Raw genomic sequence first — 27,500 nt, 5'->3', positions numbered from 1 at the left:
AAGGGGGGAGAAGTGTATGAGGGTGAGAATAAACTGGTGGATAACATTAGAAACTGGAGGGGGAGCACTCGGTAGAGTGCAAAACCTCCACCGCTAATACTGCTGGGTCACTAAAGTGAACCTGATATCCTATTCATTGTAGGTCAAAACGGATCAGACTCTACGGAACCACGATTGAATAAACTAAACTAGATTGACGTACATGGAGAAATGCCAAAAAAAAAAATCGAAATTTTTTTGAAAAAATGGTGCAAAATTTCTAAGTTTTTTTTTCTCTAACAAATTTTTTTGGGTTGGAAATCACTTAAAACATGTAGAAATGCAAAAAAAAATTTCAAATATTTTTCAAATAAAATCGAAATTTTTTTGAAAAAAGTTGCAAATTTTTTTTTTCTCAAACAATTTTTTTTGCCTGGAAATCACTTAGAACATGCAGAATTCAAAAACAAAAATTGAAATATTTTTTCAAAATGGCCGCCATAGCGGCCATATTAGACTGTGGACCAAGTCCAACATCTAATGGCATGATCCTTAGACCATACCTAATCACCCCACCAAGTTTCGTCGAAATCCGTCCAGGAGTTTTTCCGTAATACTGTTCACAAACAAACAAACAAACAAGCAGTCATAGACTGGTAATAACGAAATCGTCAACTTGACCTCTAACCTTGTCTAATAAAAGCTGTCTCTCGAGAAGCTAGCGACGCAAACCAGAAGTTTCTACGATGATTTTGTACCAAACCATCAAAAATCGTAACGTCGACTGAAGCAAAAATCTCCATTTCTCAACGCAATTATTTTATATTATTTTATCAAAGTCACAAAACCGTAATATTCAGCCATCCACCAACAATCTTTACATAATCCGACGGCTTAGCGAGTCAGGCATGCGACGATAACCTTTATTGGGATAAAAAATGACTTTTAAACACCATCTTTATGGAGAACACCGTCAGCACGCACATGGAAAACCATTACATGATCAACGCCGCCTCTGCTCAAGTGCACTGCACCACGTGACGACCCGTGACGCGGCGAGTGAAATATTTTTTATACAATCTTAAAACGTCTCCAAAACATCCGATTTTCATCAGAATTTCGACAACCGAGTTTTAAGCATCCTTAGCCATCGCAAAAACCGAAGACAAAATTAAAATCGAAGTTAAAACGAACTCGTAACGTCGACCGAAACAAAAATACTCCATTTCTCCACATTAATTTACAGAATTGCGCACTGCATCACGTGATGACCCGTGACGCGCGAGTGAAATATTTTTTATGCAATCTTAAAACGTCTCCAAAACATCCGATTTTTACCAGAATTTCGACAACTGAGTTTTAAGCGTCCTAAGCGATCACAAAAACCGGACAAAATTAAAATCGAAGTTAAAACGAACTCGTAACATCGAGCGTAGCAAAAATACTCCATTTCTCCACAGTAATTTACGGAATTATGTTTGACCTCACTGTGACCTTGACCTTTGACCGATTTTGACCAAAATCTAATCAGCGCCAGCCATCACCCTCCGGAATCACGGGGTGTAATTTGATATTGGTAGCTTCTTCCGTTCTCGAGTTATTGTGCCTACAGACAAACAAACACACAAACAAACACACAAACAAACAAACACAAACAAGCAGTCATAGACTGGTACTTATGAAATCGTCAACTTGACCTCTGACGTTGTCTAATAAAAGCTGTCTCTCGAGAAGGTAGTGACACAAACCAGAAGTTTCTATGATGATTTTGTACCAAACCATCAAAAATCATAACGTCGACCGAAGCAAAAATCTCCATTTCTCCATGCAATTATTTTATATTATTTTATCAAAGTCACAAAACCTTAATATTCGGCCTTCCACCAACAATCTTTACATAATCCGACAGCTTAGCGAGTCAGGCATGCGACGATAACCTTTATTGGGATAAAAAATGACTTTTAAACACAATCTTTATCGAAAACACCATCAGCGTGCACACGGAAAACTATTACCTGATCAACGCCGCCTCTTCTCAAGTGCACTGCACCACGTCACGACCCCTGACGCGGCGAGTGAAATATTTTTTATACAATCTTAAAACGTCGCCAAAACATCCGATTTTTACCAAAATTTCGACAACCGAGTTTTAAGCGTCCTAAGCGATCGCAAAAACCGGACAAAATTAAAATCGAAGTTAAAACGAACTCGTAACGTCGAGCGAAGCAAAAATGCTCCATTTCTCCACATTAATTTACGGAATTGCGCACTGCATCACGTGACGACCCGTGACACGCGAGTGAAATATTTTTTATTCAATCTTAAAACGTCTCCAAAACATCCGATTTTTACCAGAATTTTGACAACCGAGTTTTAAGCGTCCTAAGCGATCGCAAAAACCGAAGACAAAATTAAAATCGAAGTTAAAACGAACTCGTAATGTCGAGCGAAGCAAAAATACTCCATTTCTCCACATGAGTTTACAGAATTTTGTTTGACCTCACTGTGACCTTGACCTTTGACCGATTTTGACCAAAATCTAATCAGCGCTAGTCATCACGCTCCTGAATCATGTGGTGTAATTTGCCATTGGTAGCTTTTTCCGTTCTCGAGTTATTGTGCCTACAAACAAACACACAAACAAACAAACAAGCAGTCATAGACTGGTACTTACGAAATCGTCAACTTGACCTCTGACCTTGTCTAATAAAAGCTGTCTCTTGAGAAGGTAGCGACACAAACCAGAAGTTTCTAAGATGATTCTGTACCAAACCATCAAAAATCGAATGTTTTGGATGTTTGACCTCACTGTGACCTTGACCTTTGACCGATTTTGACCAAAATCTAATCAGCGCCAGCCACCACCCTCCTGAATCATGTGGTGTAATTTGACATTGGTAGCTTCTTCCGTTCTCGAGTTATCGTGCCTACAAACAAACAAACAAACAAACAGAAACGGAAGGCATCAATGTACTTACGACATCTTTAGATTTCATAACAAACAAACAGAGGACGGAAGTCATCAATGTACTTATGAAATCTTTAGATTTCGTAAGTAACGAGCAGTTATAGACTGGTACTTACGAAATCGTCAACTTGACCTCTGACCTTGTCTAATTAAAGCTGTCTCTCGAAGGTAGCGACGCAAACCAGAAGTTTCTACGATGATTCTGTACAAAACCATCAAAAATCAAATGTTTGACCTCACTGTGAACTTGACCTTTGACCGATTTTGACCAAAATGTAATCAGCACTAGCCATCAACCTCCTGAATCACGTGGTGTAATTTGACATTGGTAGCTAATTCCGTTCTCGAGTTATCGTGCCTACAAACAAACAAACACACACACACACACACACACACACACACACACACACACACACACACACACACACACACACACACACACACACACACACACGACGGAAGTGATCAATATTCTTACGAAATCTTTAGATTTCGTAAGTAACAAACAAATAGACAGGGGTGAAAACATGAACCTCCATCCATCTTCGATGGCGGAGGTTAATAAATTGTTCTCAGAGAAAACAACTGTTTGTGGACATTGATTTATCGGTCTCTGTGATTTTGAGAACAGGATTTTAAAACCGAATCAGCTAAACGTTAAACCCTCACAGGTTAAATAAGATTCTACAACAACCTGAAGAATTCTACAACGATCACTACGAGGTGCCAGGAGAAAAATCCACATCAGTTGGATTTTGAAATTCATTTATGTGAAATTCAACATTAAAAAAACGCAGGAAAACAGCGACTGCTGGAGCCACTGAAGTTGGGTGTTGCCAGAAACAACGATTTATCTATAGTTTTCTGAAATTGAAATGAAAGTAATTGAGAAGGCACTTTCTTCCACATTAAGTGTACTTGTGTCATTATATGTATAGTTTGTACATTTTCTCTCAATGTAAGTCTGATTTTGAATAAAAAAAAAATGCTAATTAAAAAACAAAAATTTTGATTATTTTTTTTCCCTTAAAATTGAGATAGCATAAAAACTTGACCTGATTGAGCGAAATGAGATACATTTCTGAATTCAGCATGCAAAAAACATTTGAGAACCATTGAGAAAACCTAGACCTCAGAAAAAAAATATTTCAAATGCAGCCCAGTGTAATCTCCAGAAGAGATAAATAAGAAAGCATTAGGACCTTTTGATGATAAAAGATATATTTTAGAAAATGGAATCAATAGTCTCCCTTATGGTTATAAGTAAAAGTGTTAAGGGGTGTCTGTTTACTGAATTATAAATGATAGAACCAAGCAATAACCAAACCAAAGAGTGGAGATGTAATCAACCTTGGTACTTAAATGGGAAACAACGAATGTGAGAAATATCAAATAAGTCTTATTGACGAAATAACCAGAGTAAAAGTAAATAAAACAAATAAGCGGATAAATTTAATTACAAATAAGTTGGAGGATGTAAAGGAAAAAATAAATATCCTTGAATGGAATGAAAACTTTGATGGCTATCAATTGAACAATGGAAAAACAATTTACTACAATATCAAAATGATATGTAGATCAGGACGTGGTCAAACAAGAACATTGAGAGAAGTTTATCATTTTATTTCTGCTCAACAAAGACACATCAACCAAGAACTAAGTTCTAAAATAATATTTGTGAATATACTCGATGGTGATGAATGTAATTGGAAAATTAATTTATTACCTCGAATGGAACATGGACAAATATTTATTGGAACACTCTTTGAATGGAGTGAAAATATAAAAGGAAATCAGTAAGTAATGGGGCAGAGGTCGATCTCTTCTTTTGACCCCATGGACCGAGAGTCAGAGGGGGCGGGGGTGGGGGTGGGGGTGGGTTGGGTTTTTTGGACCCTGAGACAATTTAACATGAGCTTGTATGGGAAAAAAAAATCATTCTCCTGTTTTGTCCTGATTGACCGAGTCAGAAAGGTTTCCCAATACATTTTTATTGGGGGTGGGGGGGGGAGGGGTTTAGGTCTTGAGGCAGTCTCAATTCAACATGAGCTTCTATGGGAGAGGGAGAAAGTCATTCTCCTGTTTTAACCAAATTAGCCTCGAGACAGAAAGGTTAGCCTATACATTTGTATGGGAGGGGGAGGAATCGGTCTCCTGTTTCGGGGTTTTCGGGGTTTAATTTATAGAGTTTTCCCCCTTTACCCCATTCATTTGCATGGCTGCCTCAGAAACCCCATATATCCTCTACTTCTAACAAATCTCACACTCTCACTATGTCTCTCCGAAAGGACCGTCTGGAACCCCCCCCCATCTACTTTCTCAACGATCCTCTTGAAGAAGTCCTTTCATTAAAGCTTCTGGGTCTCACTATCTGCCATGACCTTTCCTAAGAAAGCCACATCTCCAGGCTGGCCTCCAATGCCAGTCGTCGACTGGGCATTCTGTCACGCAAAGTCCTTCCTTGGCACACCTGAGCTACTGACTACAAACAAAGCTTTCATCCACAGCCTGATGGGGTAATGCTCTTCCATCTGGTCTGGTGCTCCTGCCTCTCACCTTTCTCTGCTTCACGCTGTGGAAACCAAGGCATTTAGGATCATTGGTATCTCCCGCGATGAGGCTGAGTCTTTGGCTCTCTCACTCTCTCGCCGCAGCAGGTCAGTGGTCTTTGTCTTCTACCTTCTCCTCTCTGGCCTGCCCCCCTGCTCTGTCTAAGATATGTCCCCCCCCCATTTCCGTGGGGCGCTCAAGGTCCATCAGCAACCCCCTTCTGGTAAAACTACCAAAGTCAAGAATCACTGCTCACCTTCATTGTTTCATTCCTATTTTTTCCAGACTATGGAACAAACTCCTGCACTCATCAATCCCACTCTTCCCTCTAGGTCTTTAAAACAGCGATTCACCACCATCTCTTATCGCCCCCCCCCATCCAAAACCTCGATCTTTTCTACCCCCGTTAATCCACCCCAAACCCACCTCCTTCAAAGTCCCTGCTTTCCTTCCTGAAAGTCCCTGTAGTGTCCATCTTGTATACCCCATGTTCCCTACCCCCATCCCTCTCCCTTCCACCGATCTCCTAATGTCTCTGTTCCCCCACTGTTTTGTCCTTCCCTCTCCCACCACTCTTGTCTCCTGCTCCCCTTGTTGTACGTTCTGTGTGTTAACTCTTATACGAGCCTCGACATTGTTTCCCAAAAAAAAAATTGACAGAGATCATCTCACATCATGCAAAGTGGGATTCATTGCAGCTCACCTGATCCTTATGTTGTGTTGACGATGAAAAGTTTCAGAGAAATTTACGAAAATATATGTTTATATACCGAAGGTACCTTGTTTTTAATAACCAACTCCAAACGAGTTTTTGACCTCCAAACGTTGTACTTTATTTATTTACCTCTATCAAACCGGGAGATTTTCACAAACCCCTCGTCGTGAGGTTAAACCAGGGAGTGTTTGTGAAAATACCAAAGCAGAGTTAATGGGAAATTACTTCGGTTTACAAAGTAAGTGTTGGACATTTAATTGTTGCTCATCATTGTTTAAAACGAAGCCCACACTCGGAAGTGGGTTCCTGCTGACAAAGACCCAAGATTATATCTCACAAATATTTACAGCATTTACATAACTTCAAGATTCTCGATAAACCAACAGGAGCAAAGGACAAACGGCCTGTTTCTGATACTGGGCCCGACAACATTTTCCCTCTTACTTCCGAACATTGTTTATCAAGATGACTGCTCATAGATGAGAACAGTACCTGCACTGCACTGTATTATTTCCCATAAACATATATGGTGGAGGTCCAGAATGACATGAATTTGGAGTGATAATTGTGGTGTATTTACAGCTTTACGTATCGATATGCAGTGTGGAAGAAAGTGGTTCCACACCCACCATTTCCCGTGCCTGTCATGATTACGTCGAGCTCCACTTAATCGTATTGTATACGTAATAAACTGGTGACGAGGATGGGATTTCTTTACTGCGGTAAAGTTATTTGATCTACGCTGAGCTGTGGGGGAATTGGTGAAAATTCTCCAGGATAATTTATGCCCAAAACCCAGCATAATTGCACAGAGATTTCAATTCCACAAACGTGATCAGCATGACTGAGAATCGATCTGTGATTTTGTGGCAGAGTTGAAAAGGTTGTCTCAGCACTGCGACTCTGGTGACAATCTAAATGACACACGACGAGACCGGCTCGTGTGTGGATTGACGAGTGAGAGTATTCAGAAGCGCCTGTTGACGGAAAGTGAGCTTTGTTTTTGGAGAGCTGTTGAACCCGCGATTGCCATGGAAACTGCTGCAAAAGAGTCTGTGGAGTTACAGAATAAGGGAGGACCTGAGGTCCACAAGATGACTACTGAGCCTGCGGCCACACCTTCCAGGTTGGCAGAATATTGCGTACTGGATTGGATGCGGTTCAAAATGATTTCAGAAAAAGGGTCAATGATAGACTTTTTCAATGGGCCCTTGGAGGAGGTAAAGGCAACATGTGTAAATTTCTGGTATGACAGCCTGTTCTTGTGCACGATTACTGTCAGGACCACAAGTAGGTAACCGGTGATGTAAGATCGAGACGGGGTCTCCTAAATTATGATGTTGCAGTTGGACCCTGCGTTTGGAAATGGCATGTGGACCAAATGTGGGATACCGGGCTGAACTATGAAGCTCAACCTTTCCAATCAGCAGATCCTTCTGTAAGAATGCAGTTAGAGGAGTCGGGGTCAACTGAGATGATACCTGCACCAGCGGAAGCGTTTCCCGCTGAGACCGATGCTGCACTTGCATCAACAGCGATGCATCTCAACCAACCGAGGTAGCTCTGGGGGACAAGGCGGTATCCCCAGAGAGATTGGATCTATGAAGTGATTCAGTTATGGGGCAGAATAATCCCCTCCAAATCTCGAGCCGTGGTAGGTTTCACCCCCTGTGCTCAATCCACTCGATGGTACATTTCAGTTACAGTGTTCTGGATTGCAGTGTTCTATTGCTCTTGTAATGTCTTTGATTATGCTGTTTTCTCGGGTTCACCAAATGAATAAAATGTTCCTTTATTAACCTCCGTCATCTTCGAAGATGGATGGAGGTTACTGTTTTCACGCCTTTCTGTTTGTTTGTTTGTTTGTGAACAGTATTACGGAAAAACTCCTCGACGGATTTTGACGAAACTTGGTGGGGGGGGGGTTAGGTATGGTCCAAGGATCATGCCATTAAATTTTGGACTTGGCCCCCCCCCAAATGAAATTGTTAGAGAAAATTTTTTTTTTGCATTTCTACATGTTTTAAGTGATTTCCAACCCCCCCAAAATTTTTTTACCCCCCCCAAAAGAATTTTTTTGTGTTTCTACATGTTTTAAGTGATTTCCAACCCCCCCCCAAATTTTTTTACCCTCCCCCCCAAAATATTTTTTTTTTGCATTTCTTCATGTTTTAGGTGATTTCCACCCCCCAAAAAGAATTGTTACCCCCCAAAAAAATTGTTAGAGGAATTTTTTTGCATTTCTTCATGTTTTAAGTGATTTCCAACCCCCCAAAAATTGTTACCCCCCAAAATAGAGAATTTTTTTGTTTGCATTTCTACATGTTTTCAGTGATTTCCAACCCCCCAAAAAAATTTACCCCCCCCCAAAAGAAATTGTTTGAGAAAAAAAAATTTTTTTTGCATTTCTACATATTTTAAGTGATTTCCAACCCCCCCTCAAAAAATTGTTTGAGAAAAAAATTTTTTTTTTTTGCATTTTTACATGTTTTAAATGATTTCCAACCCCCCCCAAAAAAGAATTTTTTTTTGCATTTCTACATGTTTTAAGTGATTTCCATCCCCCAAAAAAAATTGTTCGAGAGAAAAAAATGTTTGCAACTTTTTTTCAACAAAATTTCGTATTTTTTTTGCATTTTTACATGTTTTAAGGGATTTCCATCGCCCACACCCCCCCAAAAAAAAAAAATATGTTGGAGAAAAGAACTATTACTGTCAGCACTGTTGACATCATATTTCATGAATAAGATATAAGGTTCACTTGAGTGACCCAGCAGTATTGGCGGCGGAGGTTTTGCACTCTCCCGACCCCTCTAGTTGTGGTATGGGTTGACTTGTTGGTGTGGAATAAAACTAGTTCTTAACCCGCCATTTTCCATACCCATCATGATTTTGTCGAGCTCCACTTAATCCTATCGCACACATAATAATAATAATAATAATAACTAGAGGGGAGCACTCGGGAGTGCAAAACCTCTGCCGCCAATACTGCTGGGTCACTCAAGTGAGCCTTATATCTTATTCATTAAATGATGTCAACAGTGCTGACAGAGTTATAGTTCTTTTCTCCAACATTTTTGGGGGGAGGGGGGTTGGAAATCACTTAAAACATGTAAAAATGCAAAAAAAAAGAAGAAATTTTGTTGAAAAAAAGTTGCAAAATTTTTTTTTTCTCTAACAATTTTTGGGGGGGTTGGAAATCACTTAAAACATGTAGAAATGCAAAAAAAAAAATTTCTCAAACATTTTTTTTTTTGGGGGGGGGGGGGTTGAAATCACTTAAAATATTGTTGCGGATTCGCGCCCGCCGGCGTGCTGACGGCCACGTAACTCGAATCGCGGCACGTCGCCCACCGGACGGACAATCCAGTCGTGACCCTCTCGGACTAACGCCGGGAACCAGTCACGGGTGGACCTTTCGGTCTCACCGCGATCGAGCCAATCAGCCCCCGCGTGGGATAGGGTTGCTCGCCAAATTCGACCTACCTAAATACCCACACGGAGGGTAGACCGGGCGATCGCACCTCGCCGCAGGTCGACTTCGGACACGGGCCACTTAAGCGACCCGTTCCGTACTATCGGGATAACCGAGCGGTGTTATTCGTCGACCTCGACGGTTCGATTAATTATCGGGCGTATTCAACCCACTACCAACCCTTTACGTGAAGCAAGATGAGGATTCAATGAAAGAAATGACGAAGCGAAGCGGGAAACAGTTCAACACAAAGCACATTTATTCGCGATGAACGGAAAGCGCACATATACAATTCCACCAAAAGCACATAGAAAAGAAAAGAAACACAATGCAATTTTACACAAAAAGCAAATGCGACAATGCAGATCTAATACCGATTACGCGAGCACACGGCAACACTTATACAATTTTACTTCACAGACGGCGCCGACAACACATACCCAAAACCAAGAAAAAGAACACCTTCAAAGATGAGGCGGGCCTGAGGCCGAGACCGGGTCGGGCCTACCCGTCTGGTGATGAGACGCGGAGCGGCGATGGTGCCTCAACTCCGCGGGCCTCGCGGACAGTGTCTGGTAGGGGGTGGGAAAAGGGGCCCCCTTGGTCGCACTATCTCAGCGCGGGGGGAAACAGGAGGGGGTTGCTGATGCTCGGGGTATAGAGGATTCCTACTCTGCCTCGAGTCCCGCGACGAGCGTCTCCACCTCGGCCAGGTCGCGCTGTCGGCCTCCCTGGGGTGCAGCTCCCTGCACGACGCGAGCACCCCCTCGTCTGCCCTCGCCGCCTCTCCACAGCTCCGTCCCCTCCGCTCCGACTCCAACGCACACGACGACGACCAGCTCCTTCTTGCTCCTTCTTCCCAACTCCACCGCCCGCGAAGTCTTAACTTTCTGTTCTCATTTGACTGACGAACGCGGCCGCTTATATAAGCCCCGTGGCTTCGCTCTCTCATCTTTGACCCCCTCCCTTTGACCTTTCACCTCGCTCCCCATTGGCCCGAGAAAAAGTGGGCGTGAATGCTTTTTGATCCATAAATTTGCATATATCGATCGCCCTCCAACGCCCTGGGGGCGGGGCCAAATCGCCCCTCGCTCACCGATTGGACAGAACAAAAGTGGGCGTGTGTCGTTTTTGATCCGTTTTTGAAGTGGAAAATCCGTGGTTTTGTACACGCTGTTCGGCGCGCGCCCTGCACGAGTCCAACACCGGTACCCACAAGCGGCGCAAGAACGGTGGCGATGCGACGGTTGCGAGGTGTGACGTGAAGCGGCGCCGCGGTGGGTGGTTGATGTTGTGGTTGTAACAATGGCGGTTGGTCCAAATTAAAGATAGTAAAAGAAAAACGGCTATCCTGAAGAGTCGCAGCACGCATAAATGACATGTATTCCCACTAGACAACGGGTTTGGGCCTAACTACACATGTACTTACCGAGATATCTCACCTAAGGGACCTGAATGGTGGTTTGCGAATTTGGTAACCACAACAATATGTAGAAATGCAAAAAAAAAAATTCTCTAACAATTTATTTGGGGGGGGGTAACAATTTCTTTTGGGGGTTGGAAATCACTTAAAACATGCAGGAATGCAAATAAAAAAAATTTTCTCTATTTTTTTTTGGGGGGGGGGGGTTGGAAATCACTTAAAACATGTACAAATGCAAAAAAAAAAAAAATTTTCTCCAACTTTTTTTTTGGGGGGGGGGGACCAAGTCCAAAATTTAATGGCATGATCCTTGGACCATACCTAATCCCCCCACCAAGTTTCGTCGAAATCCGTCAAGGAGTTTTTCCGTAATACTGTTCACAAACAAACAAACAAACAAACACAAACAGAAAGGGGTGAAAACAGTTACCTCCATCCATCTTCGAAGATGGCGGAGGTTAATAAGTTTTTATTTGTATTTCTCAAGTTGAGAGAACTTTGACGCAGGTTTGTACAAGTGTTTGTAAACTTGAACTTTTGTTTTCTTCCAACTTCCCCTAAATCATACCTGTTCCTTGTCCTTGTATTCCACCCACAGTCTTTGTTGAAACCATGCCACCAAGAGCTCTCCTGCCGCTCACTTTCAGATGTTCAGCCTCAAGTATTAAATTCCTTTCAATTAATGTTGTAAAAGATTTCATAGAGTACGTACTCAATCGTTTCCTTTCAGTTGTGAGATAATATTGTTATGTTGGAGCTGGGGGGTGGGGGGATCCACAGCTCGACTGTGGAAAGTGCAATCAAAATAAAGATCAATTACTGCACTGTAGTCCCAAGGAGGGAGAGAGATTCCAACTTGCACTAAATTATCCGGGTGGATGCGGAGACCTTGTTGTCCCCCAACCCATCCGGTGATGCGACGGTGTTGAAGACTCACGTCTGTCACAATACATATTTTTATTTTTTATTGAAACAAGGGACTACAGACATACTGTAACAATTGTTTTGATTATCCTCTGCTGTTTCCTGTTTTTTTTTTTGTTTTGTTTTTTTTAACATGGTCAGGGGTCAAGATGATTGTTAGGTGAGGAAGAGAAAACACCAACATCACATTTTTTATGAGACTCTCTCACAAACATCCCAATCAGAACATGTATGTAATCACCCATTCGTACCCATGTAAACGACGAGTCTTGTCAATACTCATGTACCTCTCGATCCCCACTTGTGGGGATGTAGGGTGTGACGCTTGTGGGGTGTGAATCGACATCTGGTGCAGGGGTGTGGAGCAGGCCCCAGAAGTATCGCAGGCCAATGTGGGTCAGTGAGAGCCTCAATTGGTGAAAATTAACTTTTGTTTCAATTTAGGTGCGGTCATGGCAGCTAGCTGCTCATGGGAATTGGAAAAGGGAGGAGGGCAAGAGGCTTTAGGCCAGCAGCAATTGTGGGGAGGGGTAAGGAGGTCTAAGAGCCATGGGTTCATTGCCTGCAGGTGTAATTTTCATTGAAATATAGCTTTTATTTTGTCCCATATGAATGATGCTTTCTGTCTTTGTCATGGTTACAAAGTGAAACAAATGAATCTTAATTTGTCTTTTCACCATTTTATTTGCAAACATAAAAACAAAAATGGAAACAAGGCATTTTATCTCTGCTTTCATGAACTACACAACAGTTAATAGATTGTGATGCAAAACCAAAATGACTATAACAGTGCTATATCATTCCATTCCTTTTTCTTTTTTTTGCAAAACATTTATTTTGGAGTGTATAAAAGGAAACCCTCCAAAAAATGTAATAATAATAATAATTAAAAAAATAATCAACTAGCTGGAAGCCGGCGATGGTTCGCGGACATTATTGAACAATGCCACGACAGATACAATTGAGTTAGTGGAAGCTTTTGAGGAAGCCCTACCGTAAAAAAGCTATCTCTTCCATCAAAATTGACCAAATCAAATCGGATATTTTAAATGTTGTACTTATGAACATTACGCACAGCTTCAAGGAAATAAAATTGCAGAAAAAATTCGAGAAAAGAAATAAAAAGTTCAAGTGGGCGTGGCTGCGCCCACAAGGGGCATGGGATGCCCCTCATATAAAAAGACACAACTAGACCATGATATCTAACTTGTGTCCAAGTTTCATCAAGATCGCATCAAACGTCACGGAGCTATGCTCTGGAGAGAGTCACAAACAAAGAGACAGACAGACAGACAGACAGACAGACAGACAGATAGACACACAGACACACAGACACAACGAAAATAGTGGTCACTGCTGGTGCCCACGAACCAAAAACGCAAAGGAAGCTCATCAACCTTGACATTCAGCAATGGCTTCCATCACCGTTACAAGGGTAACTTAAAATGGTATTTGTAGAGCAGCAGATTGATAAGCAAAGTAAGCACAGCTCAAAATAATTTGAGAAAAATCTAAAACTACAAAAGGGTGACTTGAGAAATGGAGATGAATGAGATGAACATGAAGAAGAGGAGAAAGAACAAAAGAAAGCAACTTTATTCACAAGGACACTTTAAAAATAATCAGCGGAAACACTTCTCAATACAGGGATTGAGGCTCATTCATGATCATCATGTACAGTAATGAATTGACAGTTATGCAAATGCTTATTTTTGCCCCTGGAAAATCACCTTGTGGCAATGGAGGGGGGGGGGAGGGGGAGAGACAGACATTCCAGATCATCGTTACATTCCTTTCCAAAGAAGTATGCTGAAGAATAAAATTGATAAAAGTGGCTTTGAGAATTGGTTATGAAGTTTCCTTTGGCAATCAGCTCAAGTTCAAATGCAGGGCCACGTGTGCAGCATTGAGCTTTTCTGTGGTTATCAGACTTGGTCGTCACCAACTTGGCCCCACAAGTCAAACCCGAGTGTAACATCTATTATATTCTTCTTCAGCCCAGAGTAAGCGTTGCCTCGTGCAGAGCGTTGCTCTTCTGAGGGAGCGTTAAACCAGCTGTGTTGTTTTGGTTTGGGTGTCGAACTTAAAAATACATTTGTAGACTAACCACCAGGGGCTTTAACGGACAACAAAGCAAAATCAGGGATGCTGTGAATGTTTGTCTGCAAACTTAAAATGTTAGTCTCAAGCTGAACAATCTGTACAACAGGGATATTCTGTTTGAGGAAATGGTGTGTGTGGAGCATAACCACTCTCTGGCTCACGGGGTAGCTCAGAGGTCACACACTCTCCATTGAACTGTCTAGTCTGGGTTCAATTCCCAATGGCATTTTAAACTGTCGGAATGGAGCTTCACAGGTCGGGTGTTGCATCACAAACTGCTCCGTCCCTTGATTGGACATTAACCTAGGTGTAGAGTCTGCTATCGTTACCTGGTATACGTTAATGACATCATGGTGTCTTGCAATCAACTGCATAGACAAGTTCAGTTATCACTGGTATTCTGGACAAAGTCCAAATTTCTGTTCTGACCTAGCAGGATCACAGCAACATCTCAAAATGACACAACCAGCAGCCATGTTTGGCAGTTGCTTGGAATGAGATCCATTATAATTTTGCGAAATAGGTTTTATGGTAAATGTGGTGCCAACAGTTACCTCCACCATAGATCGAAATATTTCCCTTTACAATGGCCTCAGTATTATTTCAATGTATCATATAGAACGTTTTCTGTTTCATTCATCATTGGTGTATTGTCGACTTGAAACTGGCCGACTTGGCGTGAATGATCCAAGCAATCGAAGTCTCGTTTTCCCAAGATTCTCCCACGATGTTGGTTTCTTGGTCTTGTTTCAATGAGCTCCTGCTTTCAATTTAAACAGGTTTCATATGCGGTGCATGAGATAGGAACATTGTTGTGGCCTGTTTTGCATTCTCATCTGAATTGCTGCCTCGTGACACTTGGAACACAAGTTCAAATCCCATTTACGATATCCATTATCCACAATTGTCCTTGTAATTATCCACAATTGTCCGAGCCAAACCCACGCTCCGCGCGAAGTTTCTAAAGTGAGGGTTCGTTAGGACGTCAATATATCCAGTGTTCACAATGTGATTTATAGAATTTCTTTATTGGGTCGCCGAAATAGGTGACCCTAAGTCATCAGTCACATTTGCTCTATGGCTAGGATACGGCGGCCGTACCCCCCCTGAATTAACAGAAACGTGCGGCGGCCGCAGAGTTTCTGAGGTGGCCTCAGGGTGGCCCGAGGGCGTATGGCTATCTTTTACAGGCCGTATGGATCTCCGTGGAATTAAAGCACGGAGTTATAACTTTTTTCATTTCTACGTTGGCCATAGCAATTCGACAAGCCGTAGCCATGACGTTGATGTGTTCCACGTCGACCGTACGTAGGGCATACGGTGGGCTTGCATTATTCGTGCGGCTGCCGTAGGTTCTTATCAATGAAAAATGAATTTTGCCAACCCCCAAAAAATTACGGCGAGCGCACTATTTCCACGGTCGCCATAGGGTAGTCGTAAGGCGTCACTGTGTTCACCGTACGGTGGCCTTGCGGTCTGTGTGACTACCTGGGGGCAACGCAGGGTCGACGCACGGTTCCCTTACACCCGCCGTGCGTCCTACGTGCGGCCTCCGTGGCAGTCTGCGTCTACCGTGCGTCCACCGTGCGCTACCGCTGGAGATCGGAGTATAGGTGTATGCCACACACATCATCACATTGCACCAGCAGCTCAGACCAGACACATCAACATGCCTCCAAAGGCCTCTGCCGTTGAGGAACAACCAGGGCCATCTGTATATAACCTGGTCCACAATCTATATGACAGAAATGAGATGTGAACCAGTTCTTTTTCATATGTATATCACATCTCATTTCTGTCATATAGATTGTGGACCAGGTTATATACAGATGGCCCTGGTTGTTCCTCAACGGCAGAGGCCTTTGGAGGCATGTTGATGTGTCTGGTCTGAGCTGCTGGTGCAATGTGATGATGTGTGTGGCATACACCTATACTCCGATCTCTAGCGGTATACATATGAAAAAGAACTGGTATATATACCCACTCGTTACCGTCCGTCTGGCCGCACGTTCGCCTTAGGGCCCCCCTGCGGTCACCTGGCAGGCACCTTGAGGCTACCTTGCGTCTGCCTTGAAAATTATATGGCCGCCACAGGGACGCCCTAAAATCACCGTGCGACATCAAATCAAAGACCGTAGGGCACCCCCACGTTTTCGGTCTCCACAATTTCTAAATACCCCGTGCGGCTCCCCGAAAAATAAAAACATATGTGACTGCTACATTGTGTGACCGTGGAAATACTGCGGCCACCCTATAATTGCTAGTGGCCACAGATTTTTTAGACCCTACGGCCGCCGAGCCAAATGTGACTGAAGCATTATTGTCAGTAATTCTGTCTGTTTGTTTGGATGTTTGTTCGTTTGTCATCAGCATAATTGGTAGTAAACGTGGGTGGATTTTGACCAAACTCGGGTGGTAGGTACATCTTATGACCTAGTGCTTTAGAAATTGTGATGGTTGCTAGGGACGCTTTGGTTCTCTAGCAACAACCGAAAAACCTTCAAAATCGGTACCATTGACGCGAAATCAATTCCGAAAGCCATTATCCCACGTCGGGTAATGAAATTTGGCACGAATGATCTACAGGTGATGCTGTCAAATATATTCCGGTGTTTGTGATATATGGAATACTTTACCCACAGCGCCCCCTACAATTAGGGTATGCGTGAAAATTGGCGAAAATTGAAGGCCCCCTAGCGACCAGGTGAGTGCATCGATACGAATGAAACTTTGCAGGTTCATGGTACTCAATGAGTACTACAACTTTGTCTCAGGATATATTGACCGATTTCGCTTAGGTCAGGGGTCAAAGGTCAATTCGTGCAAAAATAAATAATATGCGAGAGCTGGAGGTGCCTTCGCGCCAAATGCTGCTCCTCCTCGGGTTATGGTCGGATTGTCATGAAAATTCACACTAATCGTCTGGAATACATTGTGCACAAAGGATCGAGCCAGATTTTCGATTTATATCGTTGTTCACCCACAGCACCCCCTCGAACTTTGGGGATTTCCGATTTCAAACTGCATTTTCGGTACTTTTCATTCAAATGGATACCGAGTAGTTATCAGTAGATGGAACTGGATGAGATTTGATATGCATAATCTTAAGGTGATTCCCTATCCGCTATATGACATCCATTTTGCTCTATATCTTATAGTTTCCATGCTCGGCGACCCATCGCCGCCTACCGGCTTGTATACAATGTTTCTTGTTACATTTTTGTGTCAAATTCACCTTCTGAGGTAGTCAGCATGTGCAGAAGAGGGTTTTACATTGCAGACGCTGTTTTATAGGAGTGGCATTACGCCTCTCAGCGGTGACGGTCTGTCGACGACAGACGTAATGATGTCAGCAAATGACCGATGATGTCATGACATCATTACACCTCTCAGTGCTGACGTCACACGTCACCATGCAAAAAAATATAAAAATTAGAAAATCGCTAAAAAATTCCAAAACCTGTCCATCTGGCATGATCTCACATAGTCTATGCTGTACATAACGCCACTGACCACCCGCATGCCAAAAGTGGCGACAATCCGTCCGGCAGTTTTGGAGGAGATACGTCCATAAAATATGGCTTAGCGCATTAATATAATAACTAGCATAACCCACACTCTGCGCAACATGTTGGGGTGGGTGTGTTTGAGAAAGGAACTGATGCAGAGTATCAGTAGTAATTTTACTTTAATGCAGTAAGTGGAATACGATTTCACTTTTTCAGAACCATTGTATTTCCTTTTTTTTGTACCATGCACCTCATATGGTCTTTGAGATAATGTAAGCCGAATATCACGTTACTCGAGCGCAGAACAAAGTCGAAGGTAGCGCGACACGAAACCACAAACTCGGAAATAATATACAAGATAACAGTTGTCAAGTTCAAACAATTGACAAACACATGTGACATGGTATATGGGATTTGAACTTGGGTATCCTGCATGAGACTGGTTCAAATGGAAATGCTGAAACAAAGGCCAATTGACATCAGCAAAAAAACAAAATTCAGGTAGCAATGATTATATAAATGAATTAACGATACATTTGCACACATACCGAGCCACATTGCCTTGCTGAATACGGCGATGAATCTTTGGAAGTGGCACAACCTGGAGGGAAGATATTATATGAGAATCATTGCAAATTGGGTTTTAAAAAGAAAGGCATTTAACCAACAATGCAGGTAAATTGTGGTTCAGCTGTCATATTTTATACAAACAAATTTTTTTTTTTAATGCCAAAAAGCATCTTGGATTTCAATGAAAGTTACATCATTGCAAGTCTCACTCAAACTGGAATGATTACCAAGACAAAACACACTAATTTTCATTGTGGTATAAACAATGGTCACATAAAAAGGGCGTTTATAAAGTTATACGAACAAGATACTCATAATAATCCAAGACATAACATGGCGTGGTATGAACGTGTACATATATTGAAATCTGAAAACAGTACTTCCGAGCCTTGATGGTGAGCATAAGACACTGATCACGGATCACGTCTCACATGGTAAAAAAAGAAGCATAATCTGCAAATGAGAAAAGCATGTGCCACCCAGACTGTTGTTCCCGCTAATGCAAACCAAAAATAATAAAGAGCAATCAAAGATAACAGAGACCCTTGCCAGGACTTATTTTGTGGCAAATAAATGGAAGGATGTACTGAATGAAAGGCTGTTGATTGCAAATTAAACGTCTAAATGGTCTAGTTGTAAATGTATAAAGGTCAAAAGTCTGAAAAGTTGAAAGGTCTGAAAATGTGTAAATGAGTTTAAAGGGTTGAAATGGTCGAAAGGGTCTTAAAAGGTCTAAGGGTTTTAAAGAGTGTCATTTCAGGTCAAAAGGGTTAGAATTGTCTGAAGTGGTCTAATGGGTCTTAAAATGTCTAAAAAGGGTCGAAAGGTCAATGGTGTCAACAGGGTATTAAAAGGTCTGAAAGGTGTGAACATTTATGCAATTTAATGCAATTTCATTACAGGTTATAAGGCAACAAAAGGTAAAAAATTTGAAAGGGGATGTAGACTTTCTACAGGCATAATTAATATATATATATATATACATATATATATATATATATATATATATATATATATATATATATATTGTTGCGAATTCGTGCCCACCGGCGTGCGAACGGCCACGTAACTCGAATCGCAGAACGTCGCCCAGCGGACGGACAATTCAGTCGTGACCCTCTCGGAACAATGCCGGGAGCTAGTCACTGGTGGGGGTTTAACCTCAAAACGATCGTGCCAATTGCCCACCCATGCAGGATAGGGTTGCTCGCCAAATTCGATCTACCTAAGTACCCACGCGAATGGTCGACCGGGCGATCGTACCACGCCACAGGCCGACTCCGGACACGAACCGCTTTAGCGGTCCGTTCCGTGCTACAGTGATAACCGAGCAGTGTTATCGTCGGCCTTTACGATTCCGATTAATTACCGGGATGTTGCACCCACGACGAACCCCTTACGTGAAGCAGGATGGAGAGTCAAACAAAGGAAGGAGATGAAGCAGAGCGGGAACAGTTCAACAAGCAAGCATTTTATTCCGCGGCACATGGAAAGCACGTATATACAGCCATACAGAATGCACAAAAATCAAATGTAATACAACCGACTAACCCATACACACGGCAACACTTACACAGTTTTACTTCACAGACGGTGCCAACACACATTTGCACAAAAGCAAAAGAAAGAAGCCGCCCTCACAGACAAGGAGGCAGACAGGCCTGTAGGCCAAATGTGCGCGGGACCTAGAGGAGCGGCCAGGTCTGCGAGACCGGGGAGGTCTTACCCGCGTCCTCGTGACTCATTGGCGGGAAAGCCGCAAAGTGTCCGCGCCGCTGTGCCCCGACTCCGTGCCCCTTGGCGGGTTTCGTTGGCACCACGTTTGGGGTGGGGGAGGAACGGGGCCCCCCTTTGCACTATCTCAGCGTGGGTGGGGGGGGGTAGGGGAAATTGTTGATGCCCTGGGGGAGGGGAGTGGCTGGCTTGCTTGGGTCCCGAGACGAACGATCCCCCACACCGCAGCCTCGTTGCCGACTGCCGTCCTCCTTGCCTTGGACCCGAGCTCCCCTGACCCGACCAGTCACCCGCAGCTCCACCGCGCGCACTCGACTCGACTCCACCAACGCAACGCTCCTTGTCTCCAAAAGCAACTCCTCGACGACACTCTCTTCAACCTGGTAATTCTCGCGCCTTTATAGCCGGCAGGAGAAGCCAATATGCAAATTCCAGGATCAGAACGCGATTGGAGGTGGGGCCACGCCGCCCCCCCCCCGGTCAGCCATTGGTCGGGCAAAAATGGGCGTGAAGCTCCCCTGATCCTAAAATTTGCATATACGGACTTCACATACACACGCTTGGAGGCGGGGCCAAGCCGCCTTGCGCTCGCCCATTGGACAGAGGGGAAGTGGGCGTGAAGCGTTTTGGATCCGAATTTTCCCCTCGGAAAGGCCGCCATTCGCGCTCGCGGCTCGGTGCGTTTGGCACCAATCGCCGAACGGGCCCTAGACAGCCCGATGTTCAGTTTTCACAGGTGGTGCAGTTGTTGGTTGTGAAGGAGAAAGGCGAAGGTGGTGGAGGGTTTTCGGTGGTGGTTTGCTGGTTATGATGTCGTTTGGGAACGGCGGTGAAGCGATGTTTGCGGGATGGAGTTGTGAAGGTCAAGGTCGTGGCTGTTGGCGTTGTTGGTGGCTTAATGGTCGAAAATAATAATAGAGAAAGAAAAAATGGCTAACTCAAAGCGTCGCAGCCTAGATGAATCACACATATTCCCTCTATACAACGGGTTTGGGCTAACTACACATGTACCTATCTAGATATCTCACCTGCGGGCCCTTTATGGTCTAATGCGAATTTTCACAGCTGTAACAATATATATATATATATATATATATATATATATATATATATATATATATATATATATAAATATATATATTTATATATATATATATATATATGTACATATATACATAAATATATATATATATATATGTACATATATACATAAATATATATATATATATGTACATATATACATAAATATATATATATTTATATATGTTTATATATATATATATATATATATATATTTATATTCATATATATATATATATATATTTGCTATACAGTGAAAAATAGAAATGTTGGTCATTTTTGGACTGTTGTATCCCGTTAAGAGAATATTTTCAATGCTCCTTGTAAGTTTTTTTGCAGAAACCTTGACATTCATTGTACTAATAACAAGTTATTTTTCTGACCAGTGCTTGTGGTTTTTCTTCAACAAATTGCTGCTACTTGGCATCATCAGAGCTTTTACCAAGCTTCAGATTTTGAGGAGTTTATACCAGAAGATACTCATGTTCTGATGCACGACAACTTGTGGAAATGGATTTTCTTCCTATCACATAATTGAAGTGCTTGAAAGAGTTAAATGGCAGTGGAAGGGTAAACATATGAGGCAATGGGGTCTTTTAATGAACAAGCACGCATTGGGGGGGGGGGGGAGGGGTGTTCACACAAAAATGAGCAATCGAGACGTTATGGTTCGTTTTCGTATGAGTGTATTAAACGACACCTTGTTTAACAGCAGGTACCGCTCTGCATTTCAGACGATTTATCACAAAGGTGCATCCCACTCCGCACATGAGGAGGACCACAGACATCAGTGTCTCTGTGATGAACATCAGGAAATACGACCTGGATGCTGTGAAACAAAGGCAGCAATTAGCTAGGGCTTTCTGTGCCAGGAAATGCACTTAATTGGACTCTTCTATAATTTGCAGAGTAACAATTCAGATTAAACCAGTTACAGGTAAAAGAGAAAAAAACAAAATTGTTATTTAATATTTTGAGCAATTGTACTTCTCTGAACTTTTCAGCAAATAAGGAATTCTCTGATCATGATCTCCGATATAAACAAAGTGATGTTTGAAGATAATTGATTAACTTGGGCAATTAAATAACGTTTGACCAATGACAGCCAATTAAGTACATTTTACAACTTTCTTATACTGATGCCATTAGGACTGACAGGATGGCCAAGAGGTACGCATCCTCACCTCTAAGTTGTCAAGCCTGGGTTTGAATCCCGACCCAGCTATAAACCGTCATCTTGGTGTTTCATAGGTAGGGTGATTCATCAATATGTTTGCCGTCCCTTGGATGGACGTTAAATTGGGCATCCTGTCTGGGTGTCCCGTCTATTAGCATTAGCTGGTGAATGTGAAAGATCCCACGGTGTCCTTCGTGAAGAGGATGCGAGCCATCGCCAGCACCCTGAACAAATGACATATTATTGCCATAACCAGCAGAGGGCATTGCATCAGAGGTAGAATTGCACCCTCAGCCAATGATGCTACCCCACAGCCTTGTGCTGCATACAAAAGAACAAACCCCTTGGTGTTCATTTAAATGCAAGTTATTTGCTAAATGCAGGTGTATTACAACAATACATAATAATGTGTTATACATTTACATGAGGAATAATAACAGCAGAACTGTTGGCAATGATTATCATTGGGCTGCATTTGAAATATTTTTTTCAGAGGTCTAGGTTTTCTCAATGGTTCTTACATGTTTTTTGCATGCTGAATTCAGAAATGTATCTAATTTCAGTCAATCAGGTCAAGTTTTTATGCTATCTCAATTTTAAGGGAAAAAAAGAATCAAAATTTTTGTTTTTTTTAATTAACATTTTTTTTACTCAAAATCAGACTTGCATTGACAGAAAATGTGCAATCTATACATAAAACTTGACCTGATTGAGCGAAATGAGATACATTTCTAAATTCAGCATGCAAAAAGCATATAAGGACCATTGAGAAAACCTAGACCTCTGAAATGACGCAGACCATTGGTTTCCATCATTGTGCATTCATTTTTTTTAAACATACTTGGATTTGTTGTACCGTTAGTTCGGCATTGTGGACCCGATGTATATGGGATCTGTGTTGTGGTTGTTTTCCCCAGAGTGGTAGATTCACTGGAGTCTCCTACAAAGCACACGTGTAACATGTTCCATTAATGTGGTTAATTAATTTTAAAAGTTGAATACTTGTTTAATTAAACAATTTTAATGTAATTACATGAAAAACCTCATCGAGACTATTAATAAACCTTCCCCGATAATATAGGGGAAGGTTTATTGCTATTGTATGGCATGTTTCTACAATTGGCGCCCCAAATTTGTAATGGTACCACAGAGTTTCTTAGACCCCCCCCCCCCCTCCTACAGGAGTACTAAACCACCATTTCGATTTCTTTTCTTTTCTTCCTGCACGCTCAACACTAACTGCATCAATTTCCACGCTGTATCTCGGAGCCAGCTGGGACTTTCGGAATGACATTTTGTATCAATAATGTGAATCGCAAGTATGTGGGGTCCGGCTATTTTTTTTTGTTTTTGACCTTGATCTAATTTTAGTCATTTTCACATTTCTTACCATAATTCGACTAAAGTTTGTTCTTTAAGAACAACATTGTCCTCTCCAACTATCTTTTGACAAGGCACATTTAAACTTAATTTACATCATACCCCTCCAGGTTAAAGGTCAAGGTGTTACACCCCTTGAAGTATTAAACCACCATTTAGGATTTTCTCCTTTTTTCTGCCAATGGTACCCCAATGGTACGCGCACGCGCACGCACGCACGCACATGACTTTCGGAAATTAAAATTTGCATCAATAATGGGAATTTAATGTATGTGAGGTTGACACAACTTTTTTGACCTTGACTGAATCCTTCAGGTCATGACCCAATTATAAACATTTTAACATTTTTCACCACAACTCGACTAAGGTTTGTCCAATCAGAACTAAATTGCCCTCCCTGGATCGCCCATAGGAAGTCACATTTACGCTTCATTTAAATCATACCCCTCCGAGTTAAAGCTCGAGGCCAAATAGCAGTCTGAAGAAAATAACATTTTCTGTCATCGCTCAATTTTGCCAATGCGGAATCTCAAAGACCGCTTGGTCTCCCAAGATGTTGTTGCATCATAATAGTGCATCTCCACTGAAGTTATGCACCTCATATTTGTTTCACGTCCTTGACCTACATTTTTCAGATTGTGATGTAATTAACAAAAAACACCTTTTTTTAAATCATAACTTTAATAATTGCCGTTCGATTTTCATGATGTCGAGCTTTATGAATAGATTGTAGATGGGGACACATTTTGTTTATCTACACTCTATCCCTAAATGTTGAAGGTTAAGGTCATATGGTGGTCCAAACAAAATATTGCCATCATTGGATTGCAGGCCAAGGGTAAGTCATGGGTGATCACAAATATCTAGTCAATAACTGACATTCTGAGAATCTTAGTTATAAATGGCAGTTATGAAGGAAACTGTGGACCATAACTGCCTCTTTCAGTCCATCGATTTAGATGATCTGCTCTATCATCCAAACCAGTAATCTTCACCTTTTTTTTTTTTAGAGGAGGCCACTTTTGCCAATGAGACCTCAGTGTGGGAGCCACCACACCACCTGCAGGACTCCAAAATTGCTGCTATTCAGCCCCCCTCCACGTACTATTCTTTTTTTTTTTCATTGCGGTTACTGGGCTACAAGCATAATTGTTTGTATACTGCCATCTACCGATGTGGTGATGTTACTTTTACGCTTCGCATTGGAACACTCATTTGAACCCTTTGGGTCAATTTGTAGCAATTATGGCAGATTATGATGGGGTGTTTTCACATTTTTATATTATCGGCCATGTGTCAAGGGGCGCACTTTAGGCCACCAGGGGCCACCAATGGCCCACGGGCCGCGCAATGAAGAACAGGGATCCAAACCACTTTCCTATGTACAGGTTTTTCTTTCTTAATCACACGTGCTCTAATTACAAGCCAATCATGCACGTTTTTGGGCATGAGTATCCATCACAAAACAATGTCACACAGAAGCCAAGGGTTAATTGAAGGATATAACTCAAACGGTTTGGACACCATAGCAGCTGTCAGTTCAAGTTGGTCTAAAGTTAAAACTCATGGCATTGTCAATTTTGCAATTATGAATGATAGTCTGGATGAGGATACTGCATATACCACAGATACTATTACACTTATCAAAGTACACTGGAGTGGTCCCATTCTGTTAAAAGGTTTATGATGGGGTGTATATGTTTCAAACTTATTTAAAACAAAAACATTGTCCTGTATTTAAAAAAAAAAAACATTCCTGTGCATAAACCTACCATCGATACACTAGAGAATGGTCAGATAATTATTCTGAAAGTTCAGAATGTTTCCCAGCCCTGGTAAGTTTAAAGATTTCATATATACATATATATCTGTAGATATCAGTCGAAATATTCTTTCACGATAATTTAATTAATTTTCAATTCAACTTCCCCAAAATGCAGTGCGGATATAATTCAACACAACAATGGATTGTTTATTAATAAAAGTTGAGGGTTATAAATATTATTTTTCATGACACCATACAGGGTGAAAGTTGTTTGAGTGGTTGCAAAATAACTTTACTTACGTGTTGGTTTAGTGACGTTGACGTGGTATTGCATTTGGACCGAGCCAATCACACCATGTGCCCGTGTATCCCCAATCACCATGCCCTCACACTCTGCACCAAACCTCCAGCAAATTTTTCCAGTGGAATGATCTCAAGCTCTGCAGGACCTCCAGCCTTTCACCCCGATGGTCTCCATGCGAGGTCGCCGGGATTCTTGGACAATCAGTCCCTTCACCAGAGTCATGAGGTCAACCTCAGCACACCTTCTCCAGCATACCTGGCGCATCTTTGAATCGGCATCAGGAGCAGCACAAGGCAGTGTGAGAGAATCTCCTTCATTTGCTGACACTTGCTGTTTGCTGACATTTGGCATTTCCTCATCTCTTGGGGAATTTGAAGAAGCTAGTATGGAAAAAGCTGAAAAAGATGCACCAGCGAATACAAGCTTAAAAAGGTGGCAGGTATGGTTGGCAATGGGATTGTACATTATCATCATCATCATCATCATCATCATCATCATCATCATCATCATCATCATCATCATATCAAGCTCAGGGTGGCACTCCATATACGGAGTTAGTTTATCTACAATTCTACAGGGTATAAGGGTATGCTTTCCAAGATAGCACTGTAATATTGAGGATGTGATTCTAAAGATGTCATTGTAAAATAAGTTATCTGGAAATTTTAAAATTGATGAATATACAAGTGTGCTCAACATAATCTGCCAATTCTCGAATCGGAAACTACCCAGATAAACAAGGACCACTGTGAGAATCTTTATCAAAGTTAATTTTGCTTCCTCATCTGAATCAATCGATCAACAACACGATGATTAACTTGCGCGTGTGCATGCCTCTCAATCATCCACAGTTAATATGAACACACTCCGAGCTGAATTTTATTTATTTATCTTTCACATTTAAATACACACAACAGGAACGAATTTGCTTCAGACATTTTCATCATATGGAATGACAAATTTTGTACAAATTCAAACAAATGCCGAATAAAAACTGGAATTAAAATCACTATGTTCAGAGATGTGGAGACTAGTGAGAGCATGGATATCAGGCTGTTGTAGCACCAACCTGAATAACGCCAATGGCAAACATTGACTTGTCACACCTGCGCGCATGCAGGTGGCATTGTTGCGGATCCACGTTTTGTCATTCTTCTCCGCGAGCATATAACATACGGCCAACATTGGCTGAGGTTTAGAGTCCTTTGTGCAGATTCAATGTGTCCATCATACGACTTGTATTTAAATGCTTTTTTTTTCCTTGGGTTATAATCCTTACTATAATTCACAGAACAGTGTTTGTGTGTTTGTTTGTTGCGCTACTCCTACAGTTCTGGGCCAATTACATCCAGACTTGCTACATAGGATCAGCATGACACCAACCAGTGTGTATAGGGGTGTTTTTCTCCTTGCCAGTGGTCTTGGGGAGGGGGGTGGGTTGAGGGAAAGCAAATTCTCTATGTAAATGTGTATCATGTAGTGCCACCTCCAGGTGGTGCAGGGTATTACAAGTCTCTGCCATTTACAGTACAGTCTTCCTGTCCCCACGTTTTCCAGTGTGGTGAGGTGTTTTGAATTATAAGCAGTAGGTATGTATTTACTTCATACACATAACCTGGGTTTAATTTTTTTTAATTTTCTGGAGTGATCGAGGCAGCTGTCAGTTGCCTATACACCGCCCAAATAAAGGTACATGTCAGAAGATCATTTTGCATGTTTGGACCAAGATTGCCCGGAGGGTGGGTACTCTGCTAGTGAAGAGAAATGACTCAAAATATCAAGATTAATCATATAATTATACTCTCAATCAGCCATTGTAATGTAAAGAGAAATTTGATAAAATT

General features: G+C 41.9%; 2 protein-coding genes across 5 annotated transcripts in view; one reads left to right on the top strand and one right to left on the bottom strand.

The window, feature by feature from the left end:
• LOC147030669 (uncharacterized) overlaps window positions 1-25,890 on the top strand; it is a 90,798-nt gene extending 64,908 nt beyond the window's left edge. Inside the window, exon 3 of one of the 2 annotated variants that reach the window (XM_085874939.1) lies at window positions 25,763-25,890. In XM_085874939.1, coding sequence (XP_085731065.1) covers window positions 25,763-25,783 — 21 coding nt within the window. In that variant the 3' untranslated portion in view covers window positions 25,784-25,890. Of the gene's footprint in view, window positions 1-11,708; window positions 12,643-25,762 lie in introns of those variants that run through there. The other variant, XM_085874938.1, reaches the window with a different exon arrangement.
• On the bottom strand, window positions 12,699-25,846 carry LOC147030670 (uncharacterized). 3 transcript variants are annotated; one of them, XM_085874934.1, is made up of 5 exons: window positions 25,653-25,846; window positions 23,049-23,147; window positions 21,731-21,859; window positions 18,195-18,247; window positions 12,699-14,900 (listed from the first exon to the last, which is right to left on the bottom strand). In XM_085874934.1, the coding sequence occupies exons 1-5, from the start codon at window positions 25,732-25,734 to the stop codon at window positions 14,736-14,738; spliced, it is 528 nt and encodes a 175-aa protein (XP_085731060.1). In that variant the 5' UTR covers window positions 25,735-25,846; the 3' UTR covers window positions 12,699-14,735. The 3 variants fall into 3 exon arrangements, with proteins under 3 accessions (XP_085731060.1, XP_085731061.1, XP_085731062.1); XM_085874935.1 differs by having other exon boundaries at window positions 12,699-14,897; XM_085874936.1 differs by having other exon boundaries at window positions 23,064-23,147.
• Window positions 25,891-27,500: the final 1,610 nt, after the last annotated feature.

Source organism: Eptatretus burgeri, chromosome 3 (genome assembly GCF_056783735.1).
Source record: "Eptatretus burgeri isolate ZD-2024b chromosome 3, Ebu_testis_v1, whole genome shotgun sequence".
NCBI lineage: Eukaryota > Metazoa > Chordata > Myxini > Myxiniformes > Myxinidae > Eptatretus > Eptatretus burgeri.
The sequence above is the reverse complement of the archived record's forward strand: the minus strand, read 5'-3'. Positions and strand labels throughout refer to the sequence as shown.